This window comes from Falco peregrinus, chromosome 2 (assembly GCF_023634155.1).
Source record: "Falco peregrinus isolate bFalPer1 chromosome 2, bFalPer1.pri, whole genome shotgun sequence".
Classification (NCBI taxonomy): Eukaryota; Metazoa; Chordata; class Aves; order Falconiformes; family Falconidae; genus Falco; species Falco peregrinus.
The window spans coordinates 118,746,644-118,760,035 of NC_073722.1; the positions used below are offsets into that span (position 1 = coordinate 118,746,644).

At 46.1% G+C, this 13,392-nt stretch overlaps 1 protein-coding gene across 5 annotated transcripts in view; it reads left to right on the top strand.

Annotated features, from left to right (window-relative positions):
• GAS7 (growth arrest specific 7) overlaps positions 1-13,392 on the top strand; it is a 103,185-nt gene that overhangs the window by 63,699 nt on the left and 26,094 nt on the right. For all 5 annotated transcript variants that reach the window (XM_055797945.1, XM_055797943.1, XM_055797942.1 and 2 more), the window contains 2 exons: positions 7,572-7,661; positions 9,753-9,868. In XM_055797945.1, the coding sequence (XP_055653920.1) occupies positions 7,572-7,661; positions 9,753-9,868 (206 nt within the window). The remainder of the gene's footprint in view (positions 1-7,571; positions 7,662-9,752; positions 9,869-13,392) is intronic.

Genomic DNA, 13,392 nt, shown 5'->3' on the forward strand with positions numbered 1-13,392 from the left:
TCTCCAACAGTTTGCTTGGTTGTCGAAATCAGCTGTTGCGAATCAAAAATGTGTTGTGACTGTTCCTAGAGTATTGAGAGAGCAGGACCTCGGGAGGGAAGTCTGGATCTGTTGGTTGGGACAGATCTGCAGATGTCCTGAGGACAGCGGCAGGACTGCCCGGTCTGCGGCGGCCAGGGCTGGAAATGCGTCCGACCCACCTAATGCAGCCCCAGGCCACCCAGGTGCGAGGGCCCGGAGCAAGCCACGTGCTGAACATAGTGTCCAGAGGGACTAGATGTGGTCCCGGGGTGGGTGGCAGGGCGCAGCGCAAGGGTGAGAGCGCTTGTATCTCTGAAATACTCGCTGCACTCAGGGGTGAGGAGTCAGGCTGTTCACTGAGGGTGGTTTTCACTGTCTATTTGCTGGCCTGTGTGCCATCTGGTAGCATCTGCAAAGCAAGAAAGTGTTGTGTGTTATGTCAGGATCATTGGCTGAGCATTTCTTCAGCACAAGTCCAAAGCTTTCAAGTGCGATGCATCAGACAGACAAAAACAAGCTAATTTTAACAGCTGTTTGCTCCAAGCCATTGCCTGCATCAAGGAAGCTTTGTGAAAAACAGTTCTCATACAGAGCGTAAACTGTAAAACAATGTACATTTTCCCCATCTCCTAGCGGTCAAGCTGACCTTGGGATGTTCTTGTTAACAGAGCTGCAGGGCACGTCCTTAGCTTACTGTCAGATGGTTTCTTTTGTTCTGTAGCAGTGCTCAGGCAGAGTCTTTTTTTTTTTTGGCGGAGGGGGATTTTGTGATTAACTTTGGGGTTTTCAGTCCAGCAGACCTCCCACAAACTGAAATCCTGTGATACGTGAACTGCAGGTGATGTCCAGCCTGACCAGCGCCTGCAGCCTAGCTGTCCATTTCACTGCTTTCAGCAGAGGAGTGGGAGTTCCTTCCCATCTTCCTGGGAATGCACCTGCCTCCTCTACATCCAAATAACCATTTAGGAGCACAGCCTCTGAAAATCCTGAAGGCAGGGGGGAGCTGGAGTATTTCTCGTTTGTATTTCCCCAACAAGATGAAGAATATGGTGTTTTCTCTTTGGTAGATGGATGTTACCAACACTGTGTTGTCTGCTTCCTTTGGAAGGGAAAAGCCAGCTGGGTTGCATCAGAGGCTGTTAGGAAACTGGTGCTTGCAGAAATTATTGATCCTCACTTAGGAAGCAGCAGTGCAAGACTGTGGTGTTTGTTGATTTTTGCAGTGACTTTCAAGGTGCTCTCATTAGTTTTAGGCTGGATAGTTTGCTGCCTGATTCCTGAAGAGCTGTCTCTCTGGCCATGAGTTACCTGTGGAAGCTGGAGCTCCTTTACCGTAGGTGAGGGAGAGTTAAATGGGGAATGTATGGGGGTGTGTTGACTTGGGGACAGAACCGTGTCTCACTGCAAGAGCAAGAAGCCTCTGTGATGATGCAGTATTTCTGATTGTGGGTTTCTTTCTGGAGGATGCTCTAGTGCCTTGTCAAGATATGTCATGGCTTGGAAAATGCCGGCACTTGTATTGCGTATGTTGGATGCATAAATAAACACATGCTGCCGATGGGAAGAGGAGCAGCCTACATCCAGTAACTTGTGTTTTTTGCTGCTGTGCTCTGCACCTGACACGATGTGATGAACACAGTGTGAGGCTATGCTATGTGTTCAGTGCGGTTCTCCCTTCTGCCCTGGGGCTGACTGCGTGGCAGAAACTGTCAGAAATCCGGTTTTGGCAGGCAGTGACGGAATCATCTCTGAACATTTCTACAGATAGGCCAAATAAAGAGGGCTCCTAAACACTTGTCGCAGAATCTTCCCTTTGAAACAGGAAGCATATCAATTGACTTCCTTAACAACCATGGCTTCAGCTGTCTGTTCTCCCATTCTGTTGTGCCATTGCTGCACTAATTCCACGTGCAAACACATGGTGCTGAAGCTACCTAGACACAGTCCAGGCATTCCTGGGCTTCCCTGTCTGGGTAGTTAAAACTGTGCCTTTGCCTGTGCCTGAGCTCCTTGGAGATCTCCTCTGGCCTGTGCATTGTGTGGTTGTGCCCAAACAGTCCCATTTGGCAGGTGAACTCATTACATCTAGTGGAGTTCGCTGGTTTACTTTTCAGGTCTCACCTGAAATTGTAAATCAGATCGTGAAGTCAGGTGTTCTTGCACAGCTGTGCTGTGTTTAAGATGCTGTGGATGTGCAGAAATCCAGAAAAATAATCTGCATTTTTAGGTTGAAGAAATGAGCAAGAATGTTGCCCTGCTTTAGTTACTTTACCACGGCTCAGCAAGCTCGCCCACTGTCTGCTCATTTATTTATATAGTGTGTTATGTAATAAACATGTAGTTGATTATCTAAGCCTTGATCAAATTATTCTTGTTTTATTCATGTTGCTTGGCAATGTCTCATGTACTGGTGAGTGCTGGTAGCCACTTCAAAGCCTTCATAGGACTTTGAAATCCATTAAATGAATGTGCATGTCCAGCCCAACAAAGTTGCTTGCTCCTGTGCACACTGCTCTCGTGCAAATCCTGTGCGCTCATCTGCCTCCCTGTGACTGTTCTTCTGTCACCCTTTTGCATCTCAGACGTAGTCAAGAGCCACCTACAACGCAAACAGCCAATTTTGCCATCACTGCCAATGTACTCATGTGAAATAGGAGTTGGAATATTTCGTTGCTAAGGGTGTAATTGCTTTTGCTCACGATCAGTATACAGGCAAAAGTATTTGAATCTACTTATTGAGTTTGGTACACCGCAGGTTTGTCAAGAGAAATGAATCCATTTGTGTTGCTTGTCTGGTTTTCTTCTCGCCCCCCTTCACTGAGCTTTGTTTTCATTGTGTTTTTCACAACATGTCCCCTCTGGCTGCGTACCTTCTTCTAGCCGTGGCCATCCAGTGGCTCTCACACACGTTTCCAGGTGCCACTTGCGTCAAGGGGCACTGGAAGGACAGGCTGCTGTCCTCTGGCATGTTTGCTTAGCTTATACTTGGAGTACGCCTTGCTGGTGTCGTGTCATTAATTTTGCTTTGTTGCAAGCTGACAACAGCCATTATTTTTATTAGTGAAAAGGCTGGGTGGGGATTTAATATCCTGGTGAGGCTGATTATCACCTTGGCTGTCCCAGTGGAGCCTGCACAGATGTAATGCAGGTCATAATGCCTTGTTTTCTCTTAAAGTTCTGTGATTCCATTAGTTATGTGTTTTAATTTGTTTTGTTTCTTACTGGCAATTACAGCCGTAATAGCTTCTGCACGCTTTTGTTCAGGCCTTGTTGGCTAGTCAGCATTGTTGAAAGAGATTAGCGTTGCGATGGTCTGTCCTGTTGTTTGAATTTGGACCTTGCAGGTCGCCTGACTGGCGGTCAGAGATGTGGCTGGTGAGAGCGGCACAGGGAGGGGCTGTCCCTGCCCGTGGGACTGACAGAGCTCTTAATGCTGCTGAATGTTGGGACGTCTTCGTGAGATGCTTTGGCTGTCTCTGGCATCAGTCAAAAAGCTCACTGGTGGGTCTAAGCTGGCAAACCACAGTGCTTTTTTTCAGCTATTTTTGATTCTAGAAAAAAGAAAAGGAGCATTCCAGAGGGAGGATTGCGGGGGGAGCGAGATGTGGTCACTCCACTACTGGCATGAGGCCATGTCATGCTCAGTGCCAGCCCAGTGTTCGCCTCCCTGCTGGGAAACCCTGAGAGGTTTTAGAAACATTCCAAAATACAGATCCAAGAGCTCTTGTTTACATAATAAGAAATCTGTGGTGATGAAAGGAAAGTCAGTCACAGGATTTCCTACACAGTTGTATATAATTTTTAGTAATATTTCTAGAGTTTTGAAAATTTTTGTGCCCTCTCTGGGACTTTGTGTAGAAAACTGTAAGTTCTGTCAGGTTCTGTTTACCACACAAATAATCCTTCTTTTTGGTTTGTTTTTTTTTTAAGATCAAAACCTCTGCATTTTATTTTTTTAATTGACACCAATTTCCTTTTGAAAGTGATACTAGACCCAAATGTCCTCATGACTTTTTCCAGACAATTCCGCATCATTTCCAGACAATTAAGTATAACCTTCTGAGAAGTGAAGGATGTTTGATTTATTCATAAAGCTTTTGGTCTGATGATACTCTGAGAGAGTTAACCCTACACTCATCACCTGTTAATAAGTGTGCTCACTGTTCTTCTTCCTGCTGTGCACGTGGACATGGTGCTGTGCGTATGGTCCATCGCGGTGGGACAGCTTCACCAGTCCGAGCATGGGTATTTCCAGTGACTCTATTTACTTCCTCCAGACATCAGTGATGTAACAGAGTTAATAAGCAGCTTCCAACTGTTACAGATTTAGTTTTTGTGAAGCAGGTGCTGGATTTAGCAGGGAATATGGATTTCCCGTGCAGTTTCCCTTTGCAGGTTTTTAAGCTGCAGGGAACAACTCGTGTGCCACTGTACGTGCTCCCAGCCGCACGTGTCCTGGTGCACAGTGCGATGGTGCTGAGTCTCCTGGTAAGGGCTGCAGCATACACTGAGGAGGTGCCTATTTCCCACCCTTCGTGTTACCCAGTGTGACAGTGTTGGGCCCTAGAAATCTGCCCTGGCAACACTGCTGTCTTCACGGAGGCATTTGGTCCTTTCTCAGCTGGAACCAGTTGGTTTGGGAACACACAACTCCACGCAGCAGGTGTGCAGGGCAGTGTTCAGTGCAGGCTGCCAGGCTGGGGCGGCTGGAGATGCTGGGAGGACTGGCATCTAGATGACCTGTGGCTGGCATTCAGATTTTGATTTGGTGAGGGTGAGAGGCAGTGTTAAAGCCAGAAATGCTCAAAGCCAGACGCTGTATAACCTCTCGAGGCAGCACATACCTGCGCATGGTCACCTCCAGCACTGCCATTGCTGGCAGGACCCTGTTTCCCGATTCTCCCCTGCTCTGGGAAGATGCGCTGCAGTGTTGCTCGCCCATGGAAGCAGCTGGCCCACTATGATACATGGCAGAGCAATTCCGCACAGGTTCTGAGGTGAACTCATTTTTTGAAGGTGAAACTACAATATGTTGTGTTGTTTGAGAAATAGGGTGTGGTGGTGACAGCACAGAGGCAGGGCCAGGTACCAGCGTGGCCCATGACCAGCAGTGACATGGGGTTTTGTGACCTGGGACGTGAAGTGGAGCCTTTTTTCCATCTGCCCTTGCACGCCAGTCTGGCCTTTGCCCAGGTGGGTGCTTGTTGGACGGTCTGAAAATTTGGCTGAAGGTTTCTAGCTGGTATTTTTAAGATGTTTGGGCTGATCAGTTGTGAAGTTTCCTGGCAGGGGTGAGTCCCTGAACAGGGTGCTAAGCCAGGGCAAACAGGCAGCAAATCGCAGTGGAGCTTTGCCGTGGCTGCGAGCAGCTCTGTGTGCTCCTGCTGGCTGCACCCAGAGGAGAGGTGCCAGCACCTGGGCTGCTTCCAGTGGACGATGGGATCTGCTTGCAGGCTTTTAGATCTGGTGATCCCTGAATGGAGCAGGGGAGGTAACCCAACTTATCTGACCAAAAAAACAGTGCAGGGTGGGCTTGCGGTGCTGTCCTGAGAGAATTGAGCTGACAGGGAAGAGGCAGGCGGGGAAAACTTGAGCAGAGACAGAAGGTGTCCTCGGTGAAACATCCCTCATGGAGGGGCTTCATGCTGGAGGTCACCCTGGGGTGACACAGGGGCCCACTGCTGCAGCATGGGCAAGCCCAGCTGAGTGTGACTACACTGGCATGTCCCCTGGCACATCCCCTGCGGCCGCGGGGGTGCTGGGTGCCTGGGTGAAGGTGAGCACCAGCACTTGTCACACAGCCATCCTGCTCTGAACTGAGCAGATGAACACAGTCATCATCATGCATTCTGATGCATGGCACTTCTGGTGGAGAACATCAGGGAATGGGGAGGTGTTTTCAGCAGTTCCTGTTGTCTGTCCTTGGGACTGTGTGGCTGGTGGAGGCTGGCTGTGGCTGGAGGTGCAAGCTCACCCATGCACGGCTGCTGCCTGTGAAGCGATAGTGGAGTGAGAGCCCCAGTCTCCAACCTCCTGCAGATCAGATTGAAGCCTGATGGGAGCTAGAAGGAAGCTGGAAGGAAAGATGCATGGTTTAAGATCTAGCTGAGGTGACAGCCAAAGATACTGTAGGTACAGGGTCCTCAGCCTGCTTTGAAATGGACTTGGCAAACTCGTGGCAGAGTGATTTTTGTGGAGAGATCGGTGGAGAAAGCTCTTGCATTACGGACAGGACAGCCACTGAAATTTCAGCATGGGCAGACAGCAGCAGGGCCAGTGTGGGTTCGTAGCAGCAGGGTTGTATCCCCTAAAGGCTTTGTCTGCGTTGCTGCAGCTTGCTGGATTTACACCGTGTCAGCGCTTGTCAGCATGTTGCCATGTGGGTTTTGATCCCCTCTGAATAGCCCAAAGGCAGATTCACTGCATGTGAGCATTACCTTTAGGTCTGCCCGTGCAGCTGCGCTAACCTTGCCCACAGCTTTGGGTTTGGATTTCCTGTGAACATTAACTGGTATTATTAAAAAAAAAAAAAAACAACCAAACAAACAAACAAAAAACCCCAAAAAAACCCCACCCCAAAACCAACAAACCCATACAGTTATATCTGTGAGTCTTCCATCCCCCATTTCTGTTGGTTCCTTGATTAATACACACGTACCCTTAGTGTCCAGGGAACCTGCAGGTGCGATAAGAGGGACTGCTTTTGGTGTGCCTGCCCAGCAGAAATTTTAGGCAAGTGTTATGTGCTGGCAGTGAGCTCTGACTCTTGCTGACTTGCCCTGAAGGGCTTAACTGTGTCCAGAGTTATTCTGCAGCACATTCTGCAGTAGCTGTCATGATCTTCGCTTCCACTGTGCTTTTTGTCAGGCTACATTTTCTACTGCAATAACTTAATGAGCACTTGTACTTTTTTATGCCTTTGTTCGATGACTGTGATGAGTGCTGTCTTACAAATTGCTGTGGGTTTTGCACACTGAAGGTTAGCTGGCTTTAGAGAGACCCTGTTCCTTTTTGCAGGAAGCATCACTTTCATCTGAAGAGGTCTCTGGGATAGGTGGAAGGGCTGTGCGCTGAAAAAAATAACACCTTTTTTGTAAATCTGTAACAGACTTAACATAGCCAAGATTTTCTGATGAAATATGTCAACAGTGCCTGCAGTGCTCTCTCCTGCTAACGATATTTCTTGGGTTCAGGGCATGCTCGGGGTGTTTCACATCAGGATTTTTGCCACAGTTTGTTAGTGGTCCAGGAGAACTCCCTGTATGGTGCTTTCCAAATCAAGCTGGTTTTCCTCGTGTGAAATGGGTAGTTTATTTTCCTTGGAGCCAACACTCCTGCTTGCTCAGAGGAGCTTTCTGGGAATACTTAGCTGCTGTTTCCATGCAACAACCAATTTTTTTTCACTGACATGCATTTACTGTGGATTTTCTGGTTGGAAACGCATGTATATAACCTTTAATTTGCATATATCTTATCAACAGCTAAATTTCATTACCTTCTAACGCTTTTGCTTTTGTTTTTTTTTTTAAAAAAAAAACCAACAACAACAGATAAACTGTGTGACTTTCCCCCACCCTGACGTAATGCCAGAGCAGCAGTTGCTGAAACCTTCTGAGTGGAGCTACTGTGATTATTTCTGGGTAAGTAGGCAGCTAGCCACATGCCATGTTGCAGCTCCTGAGCTTCCAAAAAAGTGGAACAAACAGCTTGATCTGTGGTACAAGGGGAATTTGGGCTGAAATGCAGTGTGTTAGGGCAGTACCAGGGAGCTTGAGGACACTGGTGAAGATCGGGTGGAAACCATCTAACCTGTCTCAGATGTGGGTGATTGCCAGAAGAGTGTCCAGAAGGGCAAGGTCAGCTGTCAGGAGATGGGGAGGGTGTAGGACAAATTGCACATCTCAAAATACATCAGCCAAAAGGGGTGTGCAGCGAGAACGGGGGTAGCAAGGTGGCTGACAGGGAATGTTATTTCAGTGTTTCACAGAGCACAAGAACTAGGGATGCAGAAGAAAGCTGGGGGTATCACATTTAAAGCAAGAAGATAGTTACAAACTTTGTGTTAAATTGTAAGACTCGCTCCCACAGGATATTCTGGAGGCCAGATCATAAATGACTTTTTAAAAGGATGAGGTTTGCGAAGGACAGGCCCCTTAGTAGCTCTTAAATTGAGTAGTTTTAATGCAGCCTTCAGCATGGGAAGTCTCTAGTGGCTGTGTTTCTGTGTGCCCTTCTGTGCTTAGCTCTGCTTTCAGGATCCTGTATCGGATTAAAATGATGCAGTAGTCCTTCAAGTGTGGAGCTGATAGTTTTCCAGTGGAAGATTTTTTTCTGTTTTTTGGGGGGTGGGGGGGTTACTACCTCAAAAATGAAGATTTTAGGAATGTTACATTTGTTTTCAACTATCAGTTATTGAAACATTTCCTTTAAAAAAAAAAAAAAAAACTTGCAAAAAAAGGGTAGCTGTTGGAGACGTAGCAGCACTTCCCTTGTGTGTGCTGAGTGTTGGTGTGAGGAGTAATGGCAGTAACTTGCTAAAATACACTTACATACTTGCAAATGGTCATGCTACCAAACCATCAACATTTTTTCAGTTTCTCAGTCTTCTGATCCTAATGAGCAATGAATCAATAATGATGTATAGGCTTATTGTTTGCATGTGTCTTTACAGAAGTCACTGCTCTGCTTGGTTCGTTCTGTTTAGGCTAGGCCACCGTTTGGCTCTTTGGGTTTGGTCACATCTCGCTCTCAGTGAAACTGCACTTAAAGCTGCCTGCCTTCTGCAAACTTTTATCCTCCTATAGCTCCGCTCCCAGGACTTGCCTCTTGTCCCCCATGGTCTGCACATAACTTGCCCTTCTTCTTCAATCAGCTCCACTCCTCTCGTTGTGTTAGCTGCCCGCTGCCTGGTGCGATGTCCTACGAGTCTCACATTTTCATTAATGTGGCATTTAATGTGCAGCACCCAGGGTATTAGAGCAAAACCTGCAGTCCTTAGGGAAGTGTCCTCTGGGCCTCATTGTTGGAAGCGGGTAGGAAATGAAATTCTGAAATGAGGAAACGCAGATAGAGGAGAGAAAAGAGGTAGCAGAGAGAAGACTGTGTTGGTCCTTGTAGCAACCCTGAAGTCAGTGGAGCAAAGGGTGGGAAGGGCTGTGTAGGAAACAAACAGTGAAAGATGGGATGTACGGCACTCATCTGTTGAACAAGCTGCTGGTTTACAGCAGGTTGTGCAGGTTGGCTGTATTTTTCTGAGTGCAAATCGGGGTTGAACTTGAGAGTCTGTTAAAGGTCGTTTAGGGCCGTTACCCCTGGAAGGAGCAGCAGTGTCCTCCCCTCTGCCCCAGCAGTTCCTTTGTGCCGGCTCCAGGGTCCCTTCTTCTCCTGGCAGGATGAGCCGCCAGGGCTCCCACTTGCAGAGCCAGCCCAGGGGAATCACCAGGTCTGCAAGGCCGTGGGCAGGGAAGGCAGGTTTGCTGCTTCAACTCCAGCATAGTCCTGTGCTAGCTAAGGGTAACTGTAAAGCTTCCTTTTTTATTGAAAAAAAGCAATAAGAGGAGGAGGAAAGAGAAAGTGTTGGCTGGGGTGCTGCAACCACAGCTGTTATCAGGGGGCTCTTCAGACCCCGCTGCTGCCTGCGGCTCGGGCTCCTTGGGCAGCTGTCACGGGGAACTGCGTGTCTGCCGTTTTGATCCCCATATCTTTTCGTTGAACTTTGTTTTTCCTTCCAGGCTGATAAGAAGGATTCGCAAGGGAACAATACAGTGTCGGGATTTGAAATTCTTCTTCAAAAGCAACTTAAAGGGAAACAAATGCAGAAAGAAATGGCAGAGTTTGTTCGAGAAAGGTAATTAGCACTTTGCTATCAAATTAACTATTAATGGCAATAGCTTTTTTTCCTGGTTTAGATATTCCTTTAGTACACTTATGATATAGCTTAAACTGTGTAAGAGAGATGCTGCCAGTTCTTAAAGAACATTTAGTATATCTTTAATGTCCATCCACGCTCTCCAGTCTTCCCTGGCTCTCACTTGTCTCTCCTGCTGTGCCTGTCTCAGGTGTATGGCACACAGGCTGTCTGTTTAGATGGAGGGAACCAAGAAGTTATTAAGCTGCAGGTTCAAGGGAAGAACATGAACATGACCAAAACAGAGTAGAGCTGATATTTAGAAGGGAAAGGTTTTGTCTGAAAAATAAAGCAGCACCTTGTGGACATGGAGCATAGGCACAGTTTCCTAGAGGAAGATGTAAAGACATTACTTAGGACTTACACTGGTTATGGAGCTAAACTACACATACTTAGAGTGAACCCCAAGTCATAGAGGCAGATGTCGCTACCAGAAGATGCCACAATGCTGTTAATGGTCTCTTCTGCTGACACGGGAAGTGCACTGAGCACCAAACAGGCAGTTGGTAGATGCTCAGTTCAACCACGTACAGGAGATGATGTGAAATCATTACTCATAAATAGTGTAACTATTATTTGAAGTCATTTGTCGTGTGTCCAAGCCTGTGTAAATCATCTTGAGGATGACTGAAAACTTGAGAACAGCCCAAAGGGAACAAGCAGTGTTTAGTCCCAGGAGGAAGGCAGAGCTCACTGACGGGTGTTCTCTCCTGGAGGCAGCTGCACCAGTTGAAGGAGCTGTTGTCCTCTGTTCTTGCCTCTGTGTTGGTGCTTGCTGCTGAGTTGGTATTGCCTTCCTGGTCCACTGCTGCAGACACAGTGTGGCTGTGCTGACATAAATCAATAGTGGTGTAAGCAATGAACAGGGCAACAACCAGGGGCATCTGTGTTGGCATTTGGAGGGCAGTTCCATTGGGCAGAACTTGCAGATAGTTGCTTTCATTTCTAGTTTGTTTTCTTTTTCCCTTTCATCTTTTTTTGTAGTATTAGGGATATGGCAGCATTGGAGAAATGCAAAGTTTAGCACGGGTAATAAAGACAGTCTGATACAGGAGGTGCAGAGTGCCCAGCATCCATGCATAGTTCCTACTGCGTTTGAGATAAGGCAGTCTGAGAGACAGTTGCCTCTGTGATCCATGAAAAAGTGCGACTAGAGGATGCAGGTAAAAGAAAGCACCAGCTGGCAAAGGAAAAATACAGTCGAGAAATAGTCTTGCTAAGCTAGAAGATGAGGAGAGACCAAGCAGAATTGCGATAGCCATGGCCAGGGAAACGAGGAGGAAAGCTGCTCCAAAGAAAGTAATATATAATGAAATTTGACAGAAACAGAAAAAAGGAGCATTCAGGAGGGAGCGAAAGTTGGCATGAAATCAAAGAGAACAAGGAGAGAGCAGCTTTGACACTGGGAAGAGGCATGTTTGTGTCCTCAGTAGAGGAAGAAGTAGGCATGTTATAGAAGACAAGACAGAAAAGATTCACAGTGTGCTGGAAACAAAGAAGGTTTGGAATTGAATGTGAAGAGGATCTGGATGGGAGTTTAAAAAGACAAATTCTGTATTGGAACAAATTACTCAGGATTGCTCTGTGTGAAAATGGAGGAGGTTGATGTTGAGCTGGAGAAGTTACTCACAGAAATGAGAGCTCAGGCCATCAGGGAAACCTTGACATTCCCAGCTGAGGGAGGAAGTACTGGTAAGATTTTTTCATGACGATCATCAGATGGCTCAGGGAATACCAGACCACATTTAGCTAGGGGTTTTCACATCCAGACAAATTCCCTCCATCTGTACAACCAGCCTTCTGGAGGTGAGGTTCGGGCAGCTAATAGAAATAGCTTTCAATAGGAAACTGGGATGAGGCATGATAACCAGTTTTCTTCATCAAATAACCAACAAGAGGCAATACTAGCTAAGATATAGTTTATCAAGCAGATACTTTTAGAGGAGCTAATTGTATATAGCAATCTTAGACTGAGCGATTATGTGTTCTTTCAGTTCTTGTTGACAAAGATAGGGTTATAATACAGACTTTGAATTTTAATAAGGCAGACCTCAAGAAAGGGAGAAAAAAAATAGTAAATTGACTGAAATGAAGGATCAAGGGTGTAGGTGTGAAAGAAGGAAAGAAGAACTTTAAATCAAAAATGAAAATATGGTCCAGCATTTGCATTCAAGTAAGCACTGCAAAATGGCCAAGAAAATCTGCAGACTGAATAGCATCAGCCTCTCCGAGTAGAACTAGTAATGTTTTTATTAGCAAAGGAACATGGTCTTAGGCTTTTGACCACTCACTTTCTAATTGACTGGGCTGTGCTTAGAAAATTTAAAATAAATAGCAGATTATTCAATGACATGAAAAGAAATACAAGCAGGAGGATGGCTGTAGTGAGTCTGATGGAGGTCTGTCTAGCCCACTGACTTTAATCTGACCGTGGCAGTACTGACTGCATAAGAGAAAAAGAGCATGAGAGTCTCTGTCCTCCCAGCATCCAATAACCAGAAGTTTGGGCTTTCCAGAGCCAGAGTTTGCCTTAGTTCTGCCATGTTCAGCAGATACTTGCAAACATCTTCACTGTTGTTTTAATATTTTTGACTCTTTTTGTATTGTTGACCACTGCAACAATCTGTAGAAGACTTCTGCAATTTATGCACTACAGGATAAGTCATTATGCTTCTGTTGTCTGATAATTTCATTGTTGCGTCCTAATCTGGAGAAGTAGTGTAAGAAGACTTATAGTCACTGTCTTGACACAGTGACAGTTGTGTAGATGGCTGTCAGATACCCTCTATCACCTTTTCTCTGTGTTCCCTGTGTTGTCTTAATCTATTTAGCTTCTTCTTGCATGGTAGTCACATCAGATCATCTTTGCCTCCCTCTGCAGCGCTGTAGTTTTTCTTTATCCATTATAACATGGCATGACTGAAATTATTTGAGTATGGGCACATGAAGTACTTCATTTCAAAACAAACCAAAAAAAAGGCACAAGAGAGCGTGGAAGAAACATCCAAAGAGCAGCTAGAATTAATAAAATCAAGAGAGTATGGGTCAAAATGCACATATAATCTGTAATGCTTCTGATTACACAGGGAATGAAATGCTGAAAGTTTTCAAAGAAGTTAGTGGAAACGGCTTATTTTAGTTTGAAGGTGGAGTTATGGTGAAGCAGCTGGGTGGATTTCCGGAGGTAGGATCGCAAAGCTCGGGGCTCCATGTGTACTGATGTACTGGTGTTTCACAGTCACCACAATCCAGAGTTTAAAAGGTGTTTATGTTATCCAGGGCCAGGAGGTGTATTTTTTTGCTTTTTGACATTTATCTTCACCTTGGTTTTTAGCCTCTTTTGAAATGTTCAGCGTGTTCTGGCTGCAGGATGGCAGGCTGTGGTGGAACAATTTATGACTGCCCACTGGGGCTCTTAAGCAATAACCAATTCACCTTTTTATTGTTTGGGTTGTTTTGTTGTT